Raw genomic sequence first — 23,294 nt, forward strand, 5'->3', positions numbered from 1 at the left:
GGTCTGGGAAACTTTATAGTTAAAAGAACTAGTTGTTATAATTAATATTAGTTGCTATAGTTGTATAGTCAATTAGAATTAGCTCCTTGAAAGAAACAATCCATGCAGTAGAGCAGAAGAATGCCTCACATCTAAGTGGAGATGTTCCAGATATCAAAATAGCAGGAAAGTGTGTGGCAACAGGGGGTATGACACTTCACAGGGCCAAACCCAGTCCCGTGAATGGGAGGAGAGTCTGTGTAACACCACAGCCTGTGTGCCACAGCAGAAAGCTGGGAGGATGAGCTGCAGCATTCTTGGTGTCCAGCTCCTTTGCAGATCTTTGCATCTCTCAGTGTAAATGCTGGCGCTTCCTGCCCATGGGCTTTGCTGTGCCATTCTGCAGTAGCTCTTGTTGCTTAACCTTTGAGGTCCTCGTGCTCTAAAGATTATGGGCAAATTTAGAGGGTGGTGATAAGGTATTTAAATGAGAAGAGTATCAGCAATAGGAAAGAAGGGGCCAGTGCTGAAATATGAAGGGAGGAAATTAGCACATCATATCTCCAGTTCTGAACTTGGGAGCTGCCGACTAGAGGAACTCTGTGACATATTCAGGTTACGCGAGTACATGAGGCTTCCATTCCTTGTTTGTCTTTGTTCTGAACCCTTCAGAAAGCTGGCAAGTGCTCTGTTTGCACTGTCTTACAAACAGCCCAAGTCACGCAAAGCTCTGGGCTCAGCTTCCAAGGCTGCTGGGCCACTCTGCCTGCCAAGCAGTGCAGGCGGTACCAGGAGGAGTGCAAGTGAGGATCAGCCAGGGCAGCTGGGATGGGAGGTTTCTTGGGGAACTTGGACCCTGCTGGCAGCCTTTTCTGCATGGAGTTTATTTGACCTGATGGTTTTGCAGCTGCTTTGAACACCATTCCTGCTGTGATCTACGAGGCTAGAGGACTCAAAGGAGTGCTGAGCAAATGTAGTCTTGTCAGCTGTTGGCTTGGGCTGGTTGTAATGGTTGGAAAATGTGCTGTTCTTTTATCTCCAGGAGATGTAAAGAACCTGGAGTCTCTAATGTCTTTTCAGGGAACTCTCCACTTCATCGGGAGAGATGTATGTGCTTTCTCTTGGAAATGAACATTGTCTCAATCTCAGGGGAAGAAGATAAAACTTGATTCTAGGAAATGACCTAGAAAGACGTGGAAGTGCATAACAAAAAATTTGAATGGGATCAGCTGAGAAATTAAGACTGAAATGGCAAAAATACAACCTTGGGGTTAAGTAATTCTCTTCTGTGCCTGGTTTGTGATGTTGAATTGACTGTAAGAGCAAACCAAGGGAGAGCAGAGGATCATTGCTGGCTTAGCACTAGTGATGGATCATGTGATTGACCTATGTGCTGTGGTTTTCTGTAGAGCTCTGCTAATCTTACAGAGCTTTTATATGCATTAGAAAATCTAGTCTCTTCAGACTTGCTAGTTGCAGCACTTTGCCCAAAAATTCTTGCAGCCATTCCACAAGGTCCTAGGAGAATGAGAGCATAGGGTGTTTTTAAGTACTTCCAGTCTTGATTTTTAAAGACCTCTAGTCTTGACAGCTTTCTGCTTCATAGTTTAACTTGAAATAGCAATACAGGGTTCATGTTCTCAAAAAGATGTATCTTGTTTCCAGTGTGGAATTTGATAATGTGTTAATTAAAAAAAATGCTCAATGTTAGGACAGGAGACGTCTCCTGAGACACTGCCATCTTGGCACTGATAAGGAATAGTTGATCACACAGGGACAAAGTACGGAGCCATGTGGAAATGTGATGTGAAAGGGTGGTGGCTCTGCACAGACAGGTAATATGAGGTGAAGAGCAACGGATGTCTCCAGCAATCAGCAGCACCAGTAAACTTTCAGATTAACTCCACTGTGCAAGGCTAATGCTGGGATTCTTGGGTTTAAGCAGTGGCTGAACTGTTTCCCCTAAAGCCTTGAGGGTAGTTTTGTATTTCTGTTGTGTGGCACTTTGAATTTTGCGAACATAGCACTGCTGGCATTTATTATTTCAGTGTTTAACAAGTGGAGGGGTGGTTGGGTTGCCTTGAAATGTTTTTTCTAGCCCATTCACTACTTAAAGGTTAATTCTTCTGCCTCTGATGGAGTGTGCTGAGCAGTCTCTGTGTCAGGGTGGATATGAGATGGGGCTTTTTTGCCAAGCTGCATTTTGTGAGGTGACAACGTGTTGGAAGAGGCGGTTTTGCCTGTGTTGGGGAGAGATGTGACACGGGGCAGCACGCAGTACTAGGCCAGGCTCTAAGGTAGGCAGCATTCATCCTGCCCAACCTGCAGCAGGAATGAGACCCTGGAATGGAGGGTGGGGTGCCTGGGAGGGGGGCAGCCACCACTTTAGCCATGGAACAGGAGCCAGCACCTCTAACGTGTGAAGGGGTGCCGACCCTCTAGGTCCTCATGCTGTCTGGTGCTGGAATACGGGAGGGTCTGCAGGGCTTGCGTAGAGCCTGGGATTGCACTTTGCTGGGAGGAGGCAGAGAGGAGGCTGCTACTTGGCACAGCAAATGAACGTGCTGGTTTTCTGGAGGTGACTGAAGGGGGCAAGCTCCAGGTTCCCTTGTGAGCCTTTGGGACTGCAGATTGCTCCATGCTACCTGTGCTCTCTGTGCTACTGTCTCAGAAAGGTGGTTACCTTTCCTGTGTTTGCTTCAGCTGCATTTCCAAAACTGTGTGTCCCCTCCACAGCAAAAACCCTGTCAAGATACATTTACCGTGAGGGGTGATTGAGAATTTGAGCAAGTAATTGAGATGTAAAGCTCCAATTACAAGAGCAAATAAACTAGAGCTGCTTCCTAAGCTTGTGTTTTAATTGGAAGAAGTGATTTCAGTACATCCTTCCCAAAGTCCTTGCACTGTCTCTTGAGCATGATAGCCAGTGACCTAGTTTTCATGGAGTGACCTCACGGCACTGCCGTCCCTCACCCAGCTGCACTTGGATGGGGAGAACAGTGCGTGTGTGTGGTAATGGTGCGTATCCCTGGGCTTTGATTACTCTGCTATTCAAGGTTTTCTTGGGTAGAAATACTGTTTTATGTTTACTTGGCAGCTTTTCTTTTTGCTGCTTGTTCTGGTTTAATTGTAAGGAGTCGTGTCTGTTCCCTGGCGTGCTGTCAGTTGTGCATGTCGCTGAATACAATGCCTTTGGGGGTGGTAGTGAGCAAAACTGACACCTTAATAAGGGTCCCTGGAGCTTTAGTACTGGGCTTTAGTACTAATCTGCCACCATTTCCCAACAATTGTCAGTTTAGGGCTTATTAGTCACACATCCCTCCTTTGAAACAACTATTTTTAATGCTCTTGCTCTGTGCTGAGTCCTCAGAAGCTCTGCTAGGTTTTGCTGCTTTTGGTGATGGTGGCTGCTTTTTAATTGCTCAGGTAGCAGAAGCAGGGCTTGAAAACTCAATCAACATTATCTCAGCTTATTTCCCTGTCACCAGTGGATTTAAGCAGATCAAGACATTCATAGGGATCATGTGTAGATGTAAAACACAGCTTTCCCTAGAGGCTAGCCTGTTCTTCCAGGTGTCAGCCATCCATGCCCTCAGCCGGTCTCTGCCACTCTGCTGCCAGATGGGCTTTCTGCTGTCATGGTCAGGAACAGGTCTTTCTGCCAAGTGAACAACCTTGCACTGCTGGCACGCGACCTCTCCTGACTTCAGCTGCAATGTCAGGCCTTTTTCTCCGCTGGCTTTGTCCCTTTGCAGCGCCTGTGTCTCAGGGCTGTGACTTCCAGCCCACCTTGTTAATTTAAACCTCTGTACAAGCTGAGGAAGTACACGTAGAGAAGCTGGGACCTCTTCTTCCAGAGAAGTCAGGGAAGAAGCGACTTGAGATAGCACACCCTGGCACAAAGGGTTGTCAAGGAGAAGAGCAGGGCTACAGGTGAAGTGCATTGCAGGGAACTGAGGTTCAGCTGTCCAGCAGGATTTGGTACATCTCTGCTAGAGCCCCATGTCTGCCTGCCCTGGGCTGTTTTCAGTCCTGTCTCTCTCCTGTTTCCCGGTATGTCAGTGTGGTTTAGGCAGTGGTTAGTGAACAGGCTCCAGGTTGCCATTGCTTCCTCAGAGGAGATAAGGAGAGCCCGGGGTGTCTGCTGGCTAAAACCTTGGCAGAGAGCAGGCTGGGCAAAGCAGCTGCTGCTGCCAAAGGGGATTTTGTCCCCAAACCTCTGGAGGCTAGGCTGTGGTCTAGCATTACCCCTGGCCTGCTTCTGGGCTTAATGAGCTACCTTATCTCTCATGTTCCCCATGGCAGATAGGGTCTCTTCAGGATTAATTAAGGATCATAACTGTGACCTAGTTACCAGACTTGCACTATTGTTACTAGAGCTCTCTGAGCCATCAGGCTGTTTGAGAGTGCCTCTTACCCTTGTCTGCTCTGTTACTTGCTCCATAAATCCTTCTGGGACTGACTCTGAGTCCCAGGCAGGATTTTGTTATATTAATTTCTCTAATAGATTCTTGCTTTACCCTTGGGTAGGTAGTGGCTTCCTGCTCACAGTGTACCAGTTGGTGTGGGGATTAAATATGCTGACCTACATCTTTGGCAGTGTTGTCTTCTGTTTGGGAGGAAGCACTGGGGACAGATCAGGTGCAGAATTAGAGGCTGGTGCTGGACACAACACCTTGAGACCATCCAGTTCTGTGCTGCCATGCTTTAAATTACACTGATGCTGAAGGGATATCCCAGGGTCTCTCTTCTCTCAGCTACTCAAATCCTTCTGATTTCCAGTTTGTACTTTATAGTAGCAAGCCTTTAGGAATGCTCCGTGTAAAGGAACAGAAATTACTAGAGCTTGAGAGGTATTCAAGTTCAAGCTCTTCTAACTCTGCTTCTTTCTTGCCAGATTCTCAGGTAGGGCACTGTTCCAGCTGGGAATGTCTTGGTCTTGTATTCTGTGGTCTGCAGACCTGCTACAACCAGATCCTTCCTTCAACCGGGGAGGGCTTTGTACCGGGGGAATCATGGTGGGGAGTTGTCCCCTTCACATCTTCCTGTTCGCTTCCTCTCTCCCTTTGCTGCTTGTTTGAGAGCTCACCTTATGCAGTGGAGTGGATCTCACACAGGCAGACCATTGCATGGGCTCACAGCCTTGTGCACAGAGGCTGCACGTGGAGTGTTTACCATTCATGTGAGGGGTGTTCACGATCCTGAAGCTCCCCTCGATCCCCCATGGAACTGGTCCTTAACTAGCCTGATGTTTTGCTCATGCCTCTGCTGGGATCCCAGCGGCTCCCACTGATTTTGGACAGGAAGAGCAAGAAGGAGGCTGTTGAGTGGGACCCCTGGGAAACTGCTTCACTTTGTCCTTGGAAGCACACGCAGTGTGGGAGCTGCTTGGCTTTTCTTCTCCGCCTCAGAAAAAATCTCTCATGTTCCAGTGACCTGCTTATTATGTAGGTCATCATCAGCTGGAAGTAAAAAACAATTTCAAAAGTAGGAGAAATCTAGCAGGGCTCCTCCACTGAGCAGCTCTTTCTGGAAAAGCAGAGAAAGTTGCCCTGGGGCAGGTGGCAGGCAGCGTGGCCTGTTCCTCTTCCACCCACCTGGGCAGAGCAGTTGGAGAGGGAAATCTCTGCAGCTGGAGGTGTGTGTGATACCCTGAAAGCAAGCAGATCCAGAGTGCCCTGTGATGGGGGAACAGTGCAGTAAGGTAGACAATAGGAACTTGAGTGGTCAGGGTTTGTTTGCCCTTTAATTACTGTTTTGGGCTTGGTTTTGGTAATTAGGGGTTTGTTTCTATCAGTCTTACCTTGGCCATGTGTCTGTATAGCAGAGGCCTGTGCCATGCCTGCTCATCTAATGCTCTGCTCTGTGTGTGCTCACAAAGCATGGTGGATGTCTTTTTACTGTAGGTGAAAAAACGTGCTGGAGGCACTGCCATGCGATCTGCTGGTGTACCGCAGAGAGCTGGGAAGTGTTACTCAAGATGTAGGATGCGGGTAAGTTCCTAGCACAAGATTTTCTGAGTTAGACAGGGGACAGATGCCCTGAGGCTGGGGTTGTCACGTTTGGTTGGTGGGTCCTTGCACAACAAGGCTGCTGTGTGCTGTAGACTGCAGAGTGCTGGAGCTGTCACGTACTTGTGGTGAGAACATTGAGGACAGCCTGTTATCTTTGCTTGGAGGAAGAGTTTGATTAGAAACTGTCTCATAAATGTGTGGTTATTGAATGCGTTGCTCCTTCAGTATGTATGAGCCATCTCCATATACATGCCAAGTGCATCTGTTCTGGACCGGCATGCAGTGGGTCTCAAGTAGAGCAGATGAGCTTTCCTCATCACAAGCTCTTCCTCATCAAGCTTTTTCTAAATGGCTCCCTGCATGGAGCAATTCTCCCAACAATATTAAACACCGCAGCAGAGGTGAGTCAAGCAGACATTGTCAAGGCTGCCCTATTTTTTTTCTTTTGGGTTTTATTTTAAATCGAATCCACTGTGTCACAGGGCACAGTGCTGTTCCCAGCATGATTGGTGGCAACAAATAGCTACCCAGGAATGGTATGTATTATGTGGTAGCTGGGGAGAACCTCCTGTTCCCAACATCTCCGGCCTGTCTGGGGCTTGTTCCCATGAAATTGTGGAACTTAACTAAAGGATGAATGGGCTGTTAAAAAATAATTTTAACCACTGATTAACTGAGTTTACGTATGTGTGTCTCATTGCCTTCAGAAGTTGGTGAGGCCATAAATTTAGCAAGACATAGTGTCTAACTCAAGTTGTTAAATGGGAAGCAAGGCAACCTGGTGTTTTAATGGATGATGATATAATGCTTTCCTGAGGGAATAACAGGTGTTATAGTCCAGACAGAAATGACTCCTGAGGTATTGGAGGGCAGGTTGAGACCTATGCAGGCAGGCTTGGGTTCTTGCATTTCCTTGGGAAGTGTCTGGGGTTGCTCTGGATAAGAGATGAGGTTAGATGGCCCTTGGACTTGACTTCTTGTGATGGAGGCATCAGCAACACTGCCTAGCCTGGGGCTCTGCACAGCTTTCTGTTGTGAGACCACATCTCTCATTTGCTTAACTTTGCTTAGCTCATCTAAAGATAAGTCTTGATATTGTTTAACAGAGGTTTTCATCCAAACCACGGGACAACAGTTTAACGGTTACTGTAGCCTCGGATGTTGCTGAACTATTGTGGGTAGTAGATGAGCTACACTGGGACATGGAGATTCTTTAAATTAAACACCAGCATGGGTCTCGAACATCTACCAGTTACTTGTCTTGCAAGCTGCAACTGTCCTATGAAAAAAATAACCTTTATTTGAATTAATCTCGAAGTAGAGGGTGCTTGAAGGAGCACACCTTGGCTGTGTGTGCCTCAGTGAGCTTGCTCCAACCTGGGGTTGCTCCTTCCTCCATGCCCCCCACCCTGACAGTGCTCAGGTCCTGGTTTCCACCTCTGCGTTGTGCAGTGGCAAGAGGGGAAGGATGTGGAGAAGACTGTGCACTTCTGGATGCACAGACAGGGATGTGAGGAGGCACGGTGAGGTCACTGGAAGCTCAAACTGATGGTCGTAGCGTGGCTCTGCTCTTCCTTGTGCAGCCTGCAGACAGTTCCCAGCAGCATCTGCCAAGCTGGGAGGTGATGGAGTCTGTCATCACAATCTGAAAGGCTTCTTTGGGATGGCCCAGCTTTATGGACATCACCTTGTTCTTCAGCCCACAACCTTTGTGGCTGGAGAGTCCTGAGCGTGTGGAGAGGCTAAACTGCTTTAGAGCTCTCTTGTGCTGGGTGAAATTGTGTCGGGGGGACAAGAAAATAGACCAGTGTCCCAGCATGAATCAGCCATCCATTTCTATACAGCTACCACTTCTCCAGTGGTACCAGGCAGTCCTGCAGGGTGATGGGCTGCAGGGATAAAGGACTGACTCTCCTCTTGTGACAGGAGGTTTTATGCTAGGCAGTTGTGGCTGGCTGTTGTTCATGAGAGAAGAACAAGACTCCAGATTTGGACTGAAGAGCTTCCCTACTGTCTGGGCATTCAGAGCTGAAGATCATGATTGTTGAAGCTGTTGGGTTTGGAGGCTCAGGCTACGTCTCTGAGACTGAGGTGATGAGGCTACAAATGAGAATTTTCGGAATCAATGCCTTTTCAGATTTGGTGTTGCCATTCCATTGCACTTTAAAGGACTTTTGCTAGGTTATTATATGACTTACTGGCTTCCTTTACCATCTGCTTTAAGCTGAACTTCATGATGGCACATAGTTCTGCTCTGGTTGTGCTCACTGCTTGCCAGGAGCTTTGAACATGATGGCCATGTTTCAGTTCAATGAAAAGCTCAAACAACAGCAAAGCTTTTAAAGGTCCCTAAGGGATCTCTGAAACCCCATAACCAGTGGATACAGACATTACAATACACTGACTAACAAAGAGGTTGTAGCATAGTTGAACCATAGTAGCCATGAGCAAAAAAAACCTCAAAATACATGGAAACTAATTATCTAAGTACTAAATGCATGAGAGACTAGGCTTCATTAGTGCTGCTGCTGACGGAGTTCCTTGTCTGGCAGAAGAAATAAGGTTGCTCACAAATCAGAAACCAAGTGAATGTAAAAAAAAAAAATCAGGATTGCCTGCAGCTATTTGCCTGTAGTGTAAGGCAGGCAAAGGTTAAACATTAAGGTCTATGTAGCATCTTCTGTACATTTTTCCACTTGCCCAGTGCTAGTTCAGTGTAGCTATCTGAAGGGTGGGATGGCACACACAGCGCTGGGTTGAAGAGGTGCATTCGGGTGAGGACACAACATGAGCATCCACCTTTGCGGGATATCCTGCCAGGCCAGGGCTGCTGTTGCCAGTTGGACCGAATGCCACAGTGGCCCTGGAGCGAACGCGCTGCTGCGGGACTCTGCCTCAGGCGAGGTGCTGCTCATGGCAAGCACGGGCAGGAAGATTTGGCCTCAGCATCCAGACTTACTTCCTCTCTGGAGTTACCCTGCTTGCAGTCGGTCCCATTACGTACGATGGTACCTTTGGACAACTGAGAAGGTGATGACTTAGCCTGTGTTACAACCCCTACCCTGAGTTTCTCCAAGCCCATAAGTTATGAGTCACAGTTTGTTTATTTACAAAACGCACGGAAATGATACCAGTACAAAATAAAGCTATTACAGATGCCGATGTTTGGACATCAGGCTGTATTGCAGAGCAGAGGCAGAGCAGTTGCACAATCTAAGTAGTCACACGCTCCTAAGAAAACCAGTCAGATCTCAGTTTGTCCACGTGGCCTATTGCTTTAGCCCAATGACTTGACTCTCTGTGGTTGCTTTTGCTATGTAAGGGGTTTGATTTTCCTGCTGCAAAGGTGGTTTAGCATGCATAGGCTTTGTATCATCTTTCCACCTCCTCTACTGCATAAAAGCATCAGGTCAAAAGCTGTAAGAGCATCACATCTTCACAGCTGGAGAAGCTGTGTATAAAATATGTTTTAAGTTAAACAATTTAATGAGTTTACTCTGTGAATTTTTTTAATGCTAAAGACTCCTCTCCATGGTCTAAGCACAGAGCAAGCATCATGAGTGCTGATAGCAGCAGAGCACCAACCACAGCTTAGCTCAGGAGCAGTGTTTGGTGCTGTACCACCCTGAACAATGATGTTTGTCTACATAAGAGCTTATGGTATGGTTCTCATCAGGAACCTTTACCTTATAGTTATGTCATCTGGAGGTGAGATGAGGGTACATCTTTATAACAGCAAGGAATTGCTCCTGTAACTGTGCAAGAAACATGTATAAAGCAGTTGCAGTACATGCTTTTGCTGTTTGGTTGAAGTTGTAAGAACAAGGCAGCCCACTCCAGAGGTGTGGCAGAAAAATCTGCTTTAGCGTAGTCCTGAGCTAAGCTTACAGACAACAGGTAGGCACATGTAGTTGTTGGGCTAGCACAAGAGAGCCGGGAGTCTTTGTTTATAATTAATGTAAATAAGCTGTGAGGGAACATTCTCATACTCCTCTTCTTTGGGTCATTTTTATCCATGACACTAATCATTGCAACATGAGCGTGACTAATCCCATGCATGGGATTTATCTATGAGACGTCTGTTTCATCTGAGGTTAGACTGTTTGTTTGCACAGCGTGTTGTAATACTTTACAAACAAGAATTAGAGCAGCCCTGTGATGGGGTGTCTTCCCTCTTTGGAGGTGGTGGCCTGTCTTCTGCTCAGGCTCCCAAGAGACAGAAGGAAGAGCTGAATGTATGAGACACTTTGAGAAACAAGCCTGTAAAATCTCACACCACCAGGCAGGGAGGCTTTGTTTTGCACAGTCAAAACTGAGTCTCAAATACTGGAGTCTTGGCTGACTGTATATGACAAGCAAGTCAAACCAAAGGTCCATCCAGCTAGCAGCAGACACTAAGGGAAATGCTGCTGTGCACTATGCTCATGGCAATCCCCTGAGCCAGAGGATACAGCCCAGGACATGAATGTACTGGTGAACCTGTTCTACGTTCATCTTCTATGAACTTGCTTGGTTTAGATCCAGAACTTGGCAATGAGTTACAGAGTTCTTTATCATTTGGAAATGAACTTCCTTCAAATGAATCTATATTGTCTGTTCAATGTCAGCTTCACTTTCGTGCTCTCTAAACTCTAGGATAGCATATCACACTGTCATAAAACTTGCTGGTCTTTACAGCTCACAGTTTGAAAGGCATAAGGTTTCATTTTGGCTAAGTATCCTGTAATGTCAACAGCTTGCATTTCCGACGTCTTTTGTCATGGTGTAAGTATTTATGGCAACTATGTTATACTGGAGGGTTTTTTTCTGTAAAGGTCAGACAGTTGCAGATGAAATAGCCTGTCCCTCCCTGTGCTAGTCCTTTACTGTACTTCTGCAGTTTCTAATAAATGTTTGCTGATTAGAAAAACTACCCGTGGAGTAATTCAACAGAACTTAATGCTGCCAATCCTAACTGTTCAAGAACTTGACTTAGCAAGTTGGGTCTTTCCTCTGTGCCTTTCTGATGCACTAAGGTTTGCGATGAGAACCGTTCTGTGTAACTAGGAAAACAAAACACTGGATGCTCTTAGCATGAAGTTCTTGTACCATCTGAAAATGGACACCGGATCTGTTCAGGTGAATACAAAATACAAAAAGATGCATAATAAAAATAACAGGTGTTGGAAACAATCAGCCTGGCACCTCAGCTCTAATTCTAACAGTGTCGAGCCCCTTGGCAGGGGTACTGTCTTCTGTGAACTAAGCACAAGCTTGAAACAGTGCTTGGCTGTTCTCCAGCACCTGGTTTTGTGCAGCACTTTTCTGGGCAGGCAGCACCGTCCTTGTGCTGGTTCTCCAGGGAAGTCCCTCATGCAGGACAACTTTCAGTGGATCGCTTCCTCATTCTGTTCTTCTGCTTCTGTTTTCACAGGTGAAAAGTTACCACAAGCTTGAAAACTGGACAGTAGCCATGCAGCTCTTGAACTGGTGTAAGTATGAATGCAGCTATGGTGGAGGCTGTGGAGCCTGCCTGCATCAGCGGAGGGTCTGGTTCTTCTGTGCAGCGTTGATTATTCAAGAAACCAAGCAACCCCTAAGGAGCAGCTGAGTGTGATATTCCCCCTGTTCTCCTGGCTGCTTGGAGCATCCCAAAGTCCAGCAGGTATTTTCCATTTGGCTGTGGTAGCAGGCTGTGTAGACAAATATCTACGTATTCAGCAGGCTGAGCAGGAGGGTTTGTGCATCTTTCCCTTTAGACTGGTCTGGACATGTAAATGTTCTGCCTTCCCTTCCCAGGTGCATCCTTCTGTGCTTCAGTAAAGCGGGATATGGCATCGCTTTTGGTTTTGTCTTCAGAAGAGTAAACAAAACAGAAGGCCAAAAGACAGCTACTTAAAACACATTCCTCTGCTGTGACTGGGAAAAAATCTCTCCCTCAGATACAGGCATTCACTGTTTGCATTCTCATCCTCCTGGCAGGGGATATGGACTTCGTCTGCCTCACCTGGTTCAAGCCTAACCTTTCTGATGGTTTTTTGTTTTTGAGATGCCTGATAATCTGTCCTTCCTTCCGTGGTTCCTGGGTCCCAGCTGCTTGCCATATCTCCTGGAGCTGATAAAAAAAGATCTTGTACAATGGGTCAAGGTACAGTGATAGACAAGAGCGCTCTTGGTCTTGATAGGGCTTGGTTTATGTGTCAGGTGCATTGTGGACCTGGCATTGACCTGAAAGGCAGAGGTGGAGGAATGTGTTTGCTCTCCAAGAGGGAGTCAACCTGACCAAGAAATGCTGGGCTGGGTGCCTTGTGATGGCAAAGAAATCCTTCTGAGAAGGCCTGAGCTGCTGCAGGGGACAGTGGCTTCTACACCTCAGGATGACTCAAAACAGCGCATCTCAAACTCATTGCAGCTCTAGCACCTCTTTTTTAGACTTGTCCATCTTCCTGTGAAAATGAGCTCCTTTCTTTCCCTTTCTGCTTTTGCAGGAGAAAACACAAGTGGCTTCCTGATGGCAGAGGTGGCTGCAATCACTGGGTCCCAGCTCTCCACTCCAAAGGATTTTCCCTGCTGCCAGAAACTGCACATTGCTTGCTGCTCCTTTGCTTTTGTGAACACTTGGTGAGCTTCACCCTCTGAGCAAACCTAAATTGCTGAGGATTTTCAGGAGGTAAAGTGAAAGTCAAAAGCTGAATATGGACGCTTTTTAAGAGTCAGATCATGTTAGGAACTGCCTTGTTAGTTGAATCTGTGTTTTGGGTGAAGTTTTCACATTGATTTGCAAAAGTTGGAAGCTAGACAGTGAAATACCCTCTGCTCTTCCCATTTCCAAGCACTTAATGCAGTATTAAAGCTCTATTACAGCCTTTTGAAGGACTCATGCTTGTGTATAAACCATTCTATAGAGGAAATACCGTACAGTAACGTTTGTCCTGCTGCTGGTGAATCTCCCCATATTGACAAGCTCTTCATTTGTTGGCATGATAGCAGCAAGCCTGCTTTTAGCACCATTTCCAAACTTAGCCAATGCTTAGAACAGCTCATTAAAGAACAGTAACCTGGGACTGCTAACAAGGGGAGCTCAGGGGTTGTTCTGGACTGTCTGTTGGATCTCTGTCACCTTAGAAATAGCCTCCCCTGTTACAGAGCTCACAAAATGCTGCAGCCAACCTGCCTCACACTGGGCTGCAAGAGAGAGAGAAGCAGGAGCTCAAATACCAGGTACCATCCTTTACATCAATCCTGCTGGCATGAAGAGGGTTTATACTGCACAAAACCTGCTGCAATGTGTTTCAACAAGAGAAGCCCTTTCCCCTTGCTTGGCAGAAGTATTCATAGCCCCTCTGGAAGGTTAGTTTGCTACCACAGAGCTTTTCCAGCTGCAGGACAGATCTCAGGGCATATGAGGAGACCTTGTTCACAGATCTCTAGAAGCTGGCCCAAAGGAGCTTTATGTGTCTGGAGCATTGGGTCAGTATAGCTTATGTTGAACACATAAAGCTGGCACAGGAAAAACTCTTGCCAGCTCTTCAAATCCAGAGAGGGTATTTCAGGGCAAATTTCTTCATGCACCTCCTCCCCTTTCTCATCAAATAAACAAAAGGTAAAACGTCTTCCTCCCAGTTAAACTCCTCCAGGGCTACAGAAGCCAAAGGATGAAGGGCACAATGCAGATGGTACCAGGGTCAGAGCACACTGGAAGGACAGAGCATGTCATGGAATCACAGGCTTGGAGCACGAAGGTGCCTGGTGGCCGTGACAAAGGTTATGACAATGCATAGCAGGCACAGCTTGACTGTCCTGGTGGGCTGGGCTGTATGCTGGGCTCCTCCGAAAGTGGCTGTGCAGCTCAGAGGGAATAATGGGCTGGTGAAAGATCAGCATCATGCTTCTCTTGGAGCAAAAATACTATCAGTTCCTGGGGAGACTGGAAATTACTACTGTGCAGTCTTGCAGTGTTTAGAGGTGGAAGTATTTTGCTTGGCTTTTAAAGAACGTGCAGCCAAGGCTTGTGAGATGTTTCTCCAGTGAATTACAGCAAATTCGGAAATGGGGTCACTGGGGTCCCAAAGCTGCAGCCGTCCCTGCTCTTCCCTGGGGACCCACTCCTGGATGCAGCCGGGCGCAACACGGTCCTCTTATTGCCTGCAGCCCTTCACTAACTTCTGGGCTCTGGGGTCCCACCACCGGTGGCTCTGGGAGTAAAAAGCAACAAGTGCTCTTCAGCAATTTCTCCTCTCGCTGCTCCCTTCTGCCAGGTCATGGGTGCCACCCTGCAATGTCACTGCCGTGAGGCACAGGCGCCACAGTGACATTTGAGAATGCCCCATCAGAACTTGCAGTTGGCACCAGTTGGTACCAGTCAGCCTTTGTTGGTGTCTGGCAGGACCAAGCCCCACTGGCCAGAGTGATGGTTGCAGAAGAAAGGCCAAGCCCAAATGAGACTGGATGGTTTTAAAGGGAGTTGTTGTGCTGATTTTGCTGTGATTGAGTTAATTTTATTCACAGTAGTCAGAATCTTTTCATTTGAGTAGTTAGCAGTCTTTTGTTGTGAAGTAAATATGAGAATAATGTGATAACACACAGAACTCCCCATGCCTTTGCCTTGGACAGAAGTAATTTTTTCTTTCCAGTAGCTAGGCTGTGTTTTCAAGTTGGTATGAAAAGACTGTGAGGACTCACTAATGTTCTGGCTGTTGCCAGGGAGACCAAGGATGTTTTCAACTTTCCAGCTGCACATAGAAGCTGAGAGGGAGCATAACAGGCCAGCACCTGGACTGACAGCCAGGCTGGCGAGTGATGAGATATTGCCTCCGATAAGCATCGTGCTGGGAGAGTTGTCAGGCCCAACTTCTCCTGCCTCTCCTCTGCCTCTCTGGGATGATGAAACAGCTGGGGACACTGCTGTAGAAACAGTGATGGAAGAAGAACCTTTCCAAACCTGGAGTGATGACAGCACTACTGAAAGAAACACTGCTGCTTCTTCCAAGGAGAACACTGGTGAAGCCCAAGACCTCTCCTTTCTCAAACAACTCTGGAAAATTGCCAGCAGCAATGAGTTTCCGTCCATTCAGTGGGTTGATGATGGATGGAGGTTTTGTTGCCATCAATGAACAAACATTTGAAGAGGAAGTACTAGCAAGGAGAGGACCTGGGAGAGTTTTTGAAATGGAGAGCATGGAAAGATTCCATGCACTGCGTGAACTGCCAAAGGTGCCCAATTTGTCTGTCTCTGGGAATGAATTTCCAGCAGAAGAAGCAGCTGCTTCTGCTCCTAGAAAGGTACATCCGTTCCTCTGCACAGGAACTGGTGGGAGACACTGATGTTCAAATATAATAAACCTTGGCAACAGAGGAGATGAAGATGGCCATGTCCTCGCCTTCATGTCTTTCTCAGGGCATTTCTCAGGTGAAAATCCATGTCTTAATTATGTTGTAATGTTTGAGACAGCCCATGCTTGAGGTTTCAAACACCACTAAGAGTCCTTTTCAATATCCAAGTTTGGCTTTTGTGATTAAAAGCCTTAGTTCTCGTATATTTGTGTCTCCCAGTTGCAAACTGTTTGCAACTCTTCCTCTGTGTTTTTTAGCTTCTACACTTCTATTATAGCCCCAACTTTAAGAGGGACTGTCCCCAGTTGCTGGCAAGGTGCCAGCCAGGAGCGGGACACAGAACAAGAGCCCTGTCTGCATCGTGCCTGGATGTGCAGCTGGGCCCCTGGACTGGCAGTGCCGGTGCTGGCAGCAGCCCTTGCCGTGCCAATGCCACCCCACAGCCAAAGCCCAACAGCCCCACATTGTCACCCTGCACCTGTGTCACCAGTGCTGTGGCTGCTGGCAACAGTGCTGGACCCAGTGTGGCACAGGGTAGAGAGAGCAGAGATAGTCACTACAGAGTGAACACAGCCTAAAAACATCGGAAAGAAAAATGGTCTAATAGAGTTAGAAATAAATAGTCTAATAGAGTTTGTAAGAAATAGAGTCTAATAGAGTTAGTAATTAATGGGGTCAAATAGAGTTGGTAATAAACTGTTTGAACAATAAACCTCTGCAGTTGTCCTGTCCTGTTTGGACAGTGGAAAACACTGTTACATAGTTCTGTGGCTTTTATGTTCCTACTTGTCCTTTAGTGACCTTGGCAAGGCAGAAGTCGCAGCACTAGCATGCACTGTCTCGTGGTAGTGCCAAGAGCTCCTGTTGACACTGCAAGAAGAGCAGCCAGGTGCCTCTTTCTCTGAGGATGAGATGTTGGAAGGGGAAATGATCTGTGCCAGGAAGGAACTGGTTTGGGTGGTAGGAGTGGACCGCACCACCTCTCCAGTTCCGTCTGCCTCGAACTAGCTTGGAAATGGAAAGGACCACTCTCCCCTCATGCAGTTAAATTCACTGCGGAAGGGTCTGACTTTAGTAGCTCTACAAGGTTGTTCAGAGAGGAGCAGGAAGCTGCAGCAAGGTGGATATAATAGAGTTAATGCTGGTTTGAACTAGAGGTGATCTGAATTTTTGCAAACAGATGCATCTTTCCCTTCAGCATGTAAAGGCAGCAAATGCAACCGACACTTGGTTTTGGTGTGTGGTTGGTCCTGGTTGTGTTGATCTGCCATTCCCCTCTGCAGCATGTGGCATTGGTTTGGGAAGGAGAGCAGGTGGCCACCCTGGGTCTTCAGGAGGCACAAGGCCACTAGCAGGGTAGAGCTTTACAAGAAGGACCAGAGGGCTGTGTGCTTGCCTGTGCTGGCCAAACCCAGTGCTGTCAACAGGAGTTTCTCTAGAAAGCTTTACATCCTCCTGCCCACTCTGCTCTCAGCATGGCCCCTGTAATGCTTTGCGTGGAAACTCGGTACCCATTAGCAGGGGCAGACTGCTAGGCTCCTCTAATCTGCAGAGTGAGGACCCAGACTTTGGATATGTTGGGACAAAGATTTTCAACAATATTATGGGCTTAAAAATTAAGGTGAATTGTAATGCAGCCCAGTGATCGATGTTGGTTGGAAACTAGCCAAATGGAGGAAGATGAAGGCCTTGAAGCGCGCTCCTCAAGCACTGTTCAGGCTGCTAATACCATTGTGGTTTATCAGGTGGGTGGTGCTGGACTGTGCAGCATTAGCTCCTCTGGCCAGGCCTGTGCCAGGCTTTGTGTGGCAATGTCCCTGCCAGGTGCGGACACTGGGAACATGACCCATGAGTATCCCAAAGGTCTCAGCTTCACTCCTGTGAACTCAGTTAGCATTTTCCTAGTACCAGTCTCCGTGCCCTTTGGGTTCTGGGTTGACGCAACTGTGAGTTCAGTGAAGTCTGAACTGCGCTCACCCCTGCAGTTAACAGCAGAGAAAGTTCAGGAATGAAAGCAGTTGCCTGCCCTCGGTCAGCAAGATTGGCAGAGAGACTCTGCATGCTTAGCAAGCACCTAAATGTCAACAAACAAAAATGCCTGTGGAGCCAAGGAGTTTGGGTCTGGCCTGTAATGTGGGCAAGAGAGGGCTTAATCATACTGCAGAAGGGGAAAGCTATGGCCCAAAGAGGTGCATGTGTCCAGAAGGATCAGCTCCATGTCTGGAGCCAACTGTACTGGGAGATATTTTAAAAGTGTGTTTGATTTACATTCATGTAACAGATTTGAAGATCTTACAGTGGCTTAAGATGCTAGAACCAAAGTAAGTTGTCAGAGACAGCTTCGTAGATGCCCAGAAAGCTGTCAATAGGATTCTGGGTGGATCCAGCTTGCCAGGATTTCTCACTCCTGAATCTTTCTCCTCTTTTAAGCCAGCTTGGGAAGCTGCAGGCATGTATGAGCTCCTTTCTCTCCACCACTCTTGGATGGCTGAAGAGCTGTAGAGCTCACACAGGGAGCAGCAGTGTATTCCTCTGGCACCCAGGATATGTCCTGGTGTCAGTATTTCTCTGTCCCCTTGTCACCCTTCCCATCACCACTTCAGCTGTATGGATGAGCAATGAATGCTATTCAAATCACCTGCAAAAGCAAGGCAGCATATAAAATACAGTATCACAATTAATGGGGCACTTTCTGGCTCTGTGTGTATCAGATGCTTTGGATCTGAGAGAGACAAATGTTCCCTTGGTGGCCTGAGGAGCTCCATAGCCTGGACTCTGCTGACCCTTTGCTTTACAACGGCGGCACACCCCTGGATGCTGAGCATGGAAGAGGGTGATGGGCTCCCCAGCCCCGTCAGCCTTTTCCAGTTGTTGCTATAATCAGCTCACATCACCTTCCTCCATCTTTTCAAGGTTCTGATAACAGCACTAGGACAGCCAGGTGACCTTTGGCTGAGCTTCCTCTTGAAACTCGGGTGACTTTTGCTTCATGGCCCAGTTGTTACGCAGCAGTAAAAATCCCTTCTGATAGCAGTAAAATCTGCTCCTCTCCTTTTTCCCCTCTTACACAGGATCAAAGCTTTCTGAATTTGCTTGAACAAATTTGCATTTAGGTCAGTGAGAGATTTACTTGAGGAAAATATTTTTTTTTCCTGTCTTAACTCCATAAAAAAGGAAAATAAGCACAAAGGCAGGTGGGAGAAGAAGATTGTGGGCTATAAATAAATGGGTTTGGTACACATGGGAGGACAAAGTAATTAGTAAGAGAGAAAATCACTGATGTGGCAGCAAGCTACATCTTCAGCTGATGTGACGCTGCATCTCCCCATGGAAGCAATTGAATCATGTAATTGTCATCAGGTGAGCTCCTTGGTGGACCTGGTCCCCTCGCTGGTGCCTGAGCTGACTGCAGCTGCCTCCTTCCACAGCGGGAATGAGGGACACAGGGAGAGCAAGTGCCTGGACTACACTGATCTTCACCTGCAATTCCTGGCTCCTTGTAGCTGTGTGCCCTGCTGTGCTCTCTGGGTGGAGAGTGGCAACAACAGGGTGGCTGTCCCATCCCAGCCTGTTGGGTTGACAACTGCCATAGCACCGCAGGGTTGGTTGCTCAAGGCCTCCATCTCTAGGTCATATTGGGATGGGACACACATGATCCCATGCTGGGATCATGGTGGTCATGGAGACAGGATGATTTTGTTCTGAGAGTGCTGCTAGTGACTGGGAGAGCTGAGTGTAGTTGCTGGTTCCATCTTAGCTTGTCACGCTGCCTTGACCAAATAATCTCTTTGTGCTTCCTCTGTAGATGGCGTATAACTTCTTCCCACTTATTAAGAACCTCAGCTTTTCCAGGAAAATGCTCTCCTGGTAGCTTTGTGAAGCCTAGCACATTCCCCAGTTCTTAAAAGTGCAAAATTACGTATAGAATCTGGCATGCTCAGCAGTTTAAATATTAACAGGACACTCAAGAACTGGTAAACGTTCAATTTAGTTGCTAAACTTAGACGCACTTACTCTAAAGAAGTTCAGGGATTTCTGAGTTGAGCTTGAAGTCAAAGGTGAGCTGTAATTTCATGCAAGAATGACCGACCTGAACTCTGGGTGGGTGTGATGCTGTGCAGCAGCTTTGTTGCCCAGTGTGGCTGCGTGCTGCCTTGCGGCATGCGGGGACGTAGCTCTGGCAGGGCTGTCAACGCTGGGCTCTGTCATTTCGGTAGAGGTGGCAGGTCCTGGGGCTTCTGGTCTCTTCCTGTGGTCACACAAATAACGCCAGGGAAGGACTTGCTGAGAATGACTGTATAATGTCTAGGTCACAAGCTGGGAAGTGGCATTTGAAAGAGGCTTGCTCAACGCTTTTTTCACCCAGAGTTATGGCAGTCTTAATAAAGAAGCAGGCTAGTTTGGCGTGATTCATCTTTAATGAAATCATGTTGCATTTAATCCCATTTTCCTGCTTATTTCTGTATCTAGAAAACCGAAGGCTGGAAGAAGCCTGTGCCTGCCCTCAGGTGGCCATCTGAAGAAAAGCTGCAGCTCTCCTTAAGGAAGCAAATGTTTTTTAACCCTGCATGAGGGAACTTTTCGGTTAAAGATATTGATCCTAAAAAAAGGAAAAAAGCTATAAAAGGCAAAAATATGCATTTAAACAACCACATGACCAGTTGTTTTCTGAGAATTGGAGAGCTTGATTGCTTGGGCTGATTCACATTAGGGACAAATGTTCCTTTTTTTCCTCTTGATTAGGAGTAGAAAGCTCTGGGAAGCGCCATGTTAGAGCCCAACACCATAACAGGCAGTTTTCAACAACAAAACCAGACCTCTGTAATTTGGAAGCAGTTTGTTAATGCTGGAATGAAAGCCAGTGTGTTCCCTGTGTGTTAAATGAAGCTGCCAGTTCCCTAATAACTGGAGGAAATTCCAGTTCATTTTTAACCCAATTTCACATAGCAGAATGAACTGCCTTCAAAAAAACCTAGCTTTTAAGTCACAAGGCCTCTGAAGTGTGTGCTCTGCATTTATGAACAAAGCAGGAGTGATTTAGATAAAGTGAACTGGAACATCTCCTGCCCAGAGGATGAGGAGGAAGGAACACAATGTTTGACAGTCTAAAAAGGAGCCTCTAAAATACAGGCAGAAGAATTACGTGCAGTTCTGCTCTTCTTGGACTTCAACACAAAGTTAGGAAGCACACTACCTGCTGATGTGATAAGAGCCGTGCTGAGGAGAGGCGTAACGGGATGAAAAAAGCCATTATGGCAGTGAAAAGTTATAGTTCCCTAAGGACTAACGGCCTCCTCCTTCAACGTCCCTGTCACCTCAGGCTCCTGTTCTCCAGGCTGAACCACCCCAGGTCCCTCAACTGCTCCCATCACACTTGTGCTCCAGACCCTTCCCCAGCTCCATTGCCCTTCTCTGAACTCGCTCCAGCACCTCGAGGTGCTGAAGCGTTCTCTCCAGGGAATCACAGAATGTGGAGGGGTTTTGATAGATAATGATTTGTTGTTGAATTAGTCAGGTTCAAAAGGAATCTCAAGGCCGCTTTGAGAAGCTGAGAACAGAATCTGCTGTGAGAAAGAGGGGCGTAGAGGGCCTCAACATGGCAGGAGTCATCGGACCTATCATCAGTGAGACTCCAGCACGTGGACAGCCCATGATACTCATTTAGCGAATCCATGCTTGGAGCGTGGATGCGTGATTAGAATATAGTTGCATATATAAGGAGGCTTGTTTCTGTAATAAATGGCTTTTGCGTGATTCACGTTGAATCGGAATGCTGAGTCCTTTATTGTTCCAACAACAGAATGTCAGGGACTGGAAAGGGCCCTGGAAAGCTCATCCAGTGCAATCCCCCATGGAGCAGGAACACCCAGATGAGGTTACACAGGAAGGTGTCCAGGCGGGTTGGAATGTCTGCACAGAAGGAGACTCCACAACCCCCCTGGGCAGCCTGGGTCAGGCTCTGACACCCTCACTGGGAAGAAGTTTCTTCTTATATTAAAGTGGAACCTCCTGTGTTCCAGTTTGCAGCCATTGCCCCTTGCCTTCAACAGCCTGGCCCCATCCTCCTGACACTCACCCTTTACATATTTATAAGCAGTAATGAGGTCATCCCTCAGCCTCCTCCAAGCTGAAGAGACCCAGCTGAGGGTGGGTTTCGGAGCTGTGTGCAGGGGCTGGGCTGCTGGCGGTATCTCTGTGATCTGGCGGTGTCCCTCGTCCCTCAGAAAGCTCTGAGCTCCCACAGCACAGGCCTCACACCCAGCGCCTGTAGCTTGTTTTACTGCAGCAGGAACAATAACATTCTCCAGTAAAACGTCATCACCCCTGTAAATTGCACTGTATAACGTGAACTGCTATGTATTTATAAAGCTCATACGCTTTCATACTGTAGAGACTGACGGATTTAACAGTGAGGGAAGATGTTGGTGACACCGCTGAGCACCCTAGGGGCCAGCTCACTGGCACAGTACGACCCATGAGGCCCGTTCCCAACGCTCCCATCCGGGCTAGCTGCACAGGCCGACCGGCGAGAGGAGCAGGAGGAGGGTTAAGATGAGGTCGGACCCCGGCCCAGCTCCCGGACCTGTAATGGCGCCCCCGCCTCAGTGCCCAGGCCCCGCCGCGGCCGGAAGCGTCCCCGCCCGCCCCTTCCGGCTCGGCGCCGCGGCCCCTTTAAGGGCGGAACCGTTGCTGTGGGGCGCGCGAACCGAACTGCGGTGCGCGGGAGGTGTCATGGCTGCCGGGTGCCTGGTGAGGGGCGGCCGGGCCGCTGGAGCGGGGTGGGGGGCCGTGGCCGCTGGGTTGGGGGTTTGTTGGGGATCCTGGCAGCGGGAGGGGGGATGGTGCCTGGGGCCCCTGGGTTCGGGGTTTGGTGAGAGTGGCCCTTGGGCCGTTAGGACGGTGCTGGGGGGCCCTGGAGCTTGGCGGGGAGAAGAGGGCAGGCTGGGCCTGGGGCGGTTTCATAGAATCATAGAATGTCCGACTCCTGTCCCTGCACAGCACAACCCCACAGTTCACACCGTGTGTCTGAGGATGGTGTCCAGTCTCTTCTCGAACACTGTCAGGTTGGGGCCGTGACACCTCCCTGGGGAGCCTGTTCAGTGTCCAGCACCTCTGGGTGAAGAACCTTTTCCTTATGTCCAACCTAAACCTCCTCTGGCACATCTTCGTGCCGTTCTCTTGGGTTCTGTTACTGGTCACCAAACAGAAGAGTTTTTTCTCCTACCCTTCCTTCTTGCCTTGTGAGGAAGCTGTAACCGTGATGAGGTCTCTTAGTCTCTTCTTCTCCAGGCTGCTTTGGGCCTGTGCTGTGCAGGGGGAGCCCTGGGGGTGTGGTGGGAGCACCTCTGGGTCTGGGGGACACTTAGTGCTGGGCTGTTTAGCAGGGGCAGACCTGGGCTGTGAATGGCCTCATGCCACTGGGACTAGGGAGGAACTTGGGGTAGCCCTGGACCTTGGGGTGCCGCTGCAACTGCGGTTAGTCTGTGTCTGGGGACAGCTCTGCACCTGGGGTGGGCTGTTGTGGGGGGATGTCAGTCCTGTTCTTCTGGCATGGGTGCTTGTTTGAGCAGCTGAGGCTGCAGTCAGGTCCTGAAGGGGAACAGACAGGCCGCAGTGGGGGTTGCCAGGGAAGCAGAGGCTGTGTGTGTGACAGCATGTACTAGAGGCTGATCAGCCTGTTCTGGCATCTGGGCGATTTTCATGTGTTGCAACCTCTTGTAACGGTTCTCTCAGTGTTTTGTTTGTTTGTTTTCCCTGACTTCAGGCTTTGTTTGGCCTTTGCAGCAAGGTGCTGTGTAGGAATATGCTGTGTTTTCTAGACATAAGGGAAAGGTAGTGGGTCCCGTTTTGCTGCAGTTCTGGTTCTACCTGTTTCAACAGGTGTGTTAACTCTTGCAAATTTGTCCCTTCTGTGCAAACAGTGGCCTCTTGGCTAGTCCTGGGCTGAGATGAGCAGCTGTCAGGGCAAAGTTGAGCCTAAGTGCCTGC

At 48.1% G+C, this 23,294-nt stretch overlaps 1 protein-coding gene and 1 long non-coding RNA gene across 13 annotated transcripts in view; both read left to right on the forward strand.

Moving 5' to 3' along the window:
* LOC110363577 (uncharacterized) overlaps window positions 1-21,070 on the forward strand; it is a 40,511-nt gene extending 19,441 nt beyond the window's left edge. For 3 of the 7 annotated variants that reach the window (XR_010475022.1, XR_010475026.1, XR_010475021.1), the window contains one exon: window positions 11,407-15,510. This is a non-coding gene — a long non-coding RNA (uncharacterized LOC110363577). Of the gene's footprint in view, window positions 1-11,406; window positions 15,511-19,775 lie in introns of those variants that run through there. The other 4 variants (XR_010475025.1, XR_010475023.1, XR_010475024.1 and 1 more) reach the window with 4 other exon arrangements.
* Window positions 21,071-21,909: 839 nt separating this feature from the next.
* Window positions 21,910-23,294, forward strand: part of POC1A (POC1 centriolar protein A) — a 53,252-nt gene continuing 51,867 nt past the window's right edge. For 2 of the 6 annotated variants that reach the window (XM_065075103.1, XM_065075104.1), the window contains exon 1: window positions 21,963-22,055. Coding sequence is in view for 2 of the 6 variants with exons in the window: in XM_065075102.1 (XP_064931174.1) it covers window positions 22,038-22,055 (18 nt within the window). In the remaining 4 variants the exon portion in view is untranslated. Of the gene's footprint in view, window positions 22,056-22,699; window positions 23,187-23,294 lie in introns of those variants that run through there. The other 4 variants (XM_065075102.1, XM_065075101.1, XM_065075105.1 and 1 more) reach the window with 4 other exon arrangements.

This window comes from Columba livia, chromosome 10, assembly GCF_036013475.1.
Source record: "Columba livia isolate bColLiv1 breed racing homer chromosome 10, bColLiv1.pat.W.v2, whole genome shotgun sequence".
Lineage (NCBI taxonomy): Eukaryota > Metazoa > Chordata > Aves > Columbiformes > Columbidae > Columba > Columba livia.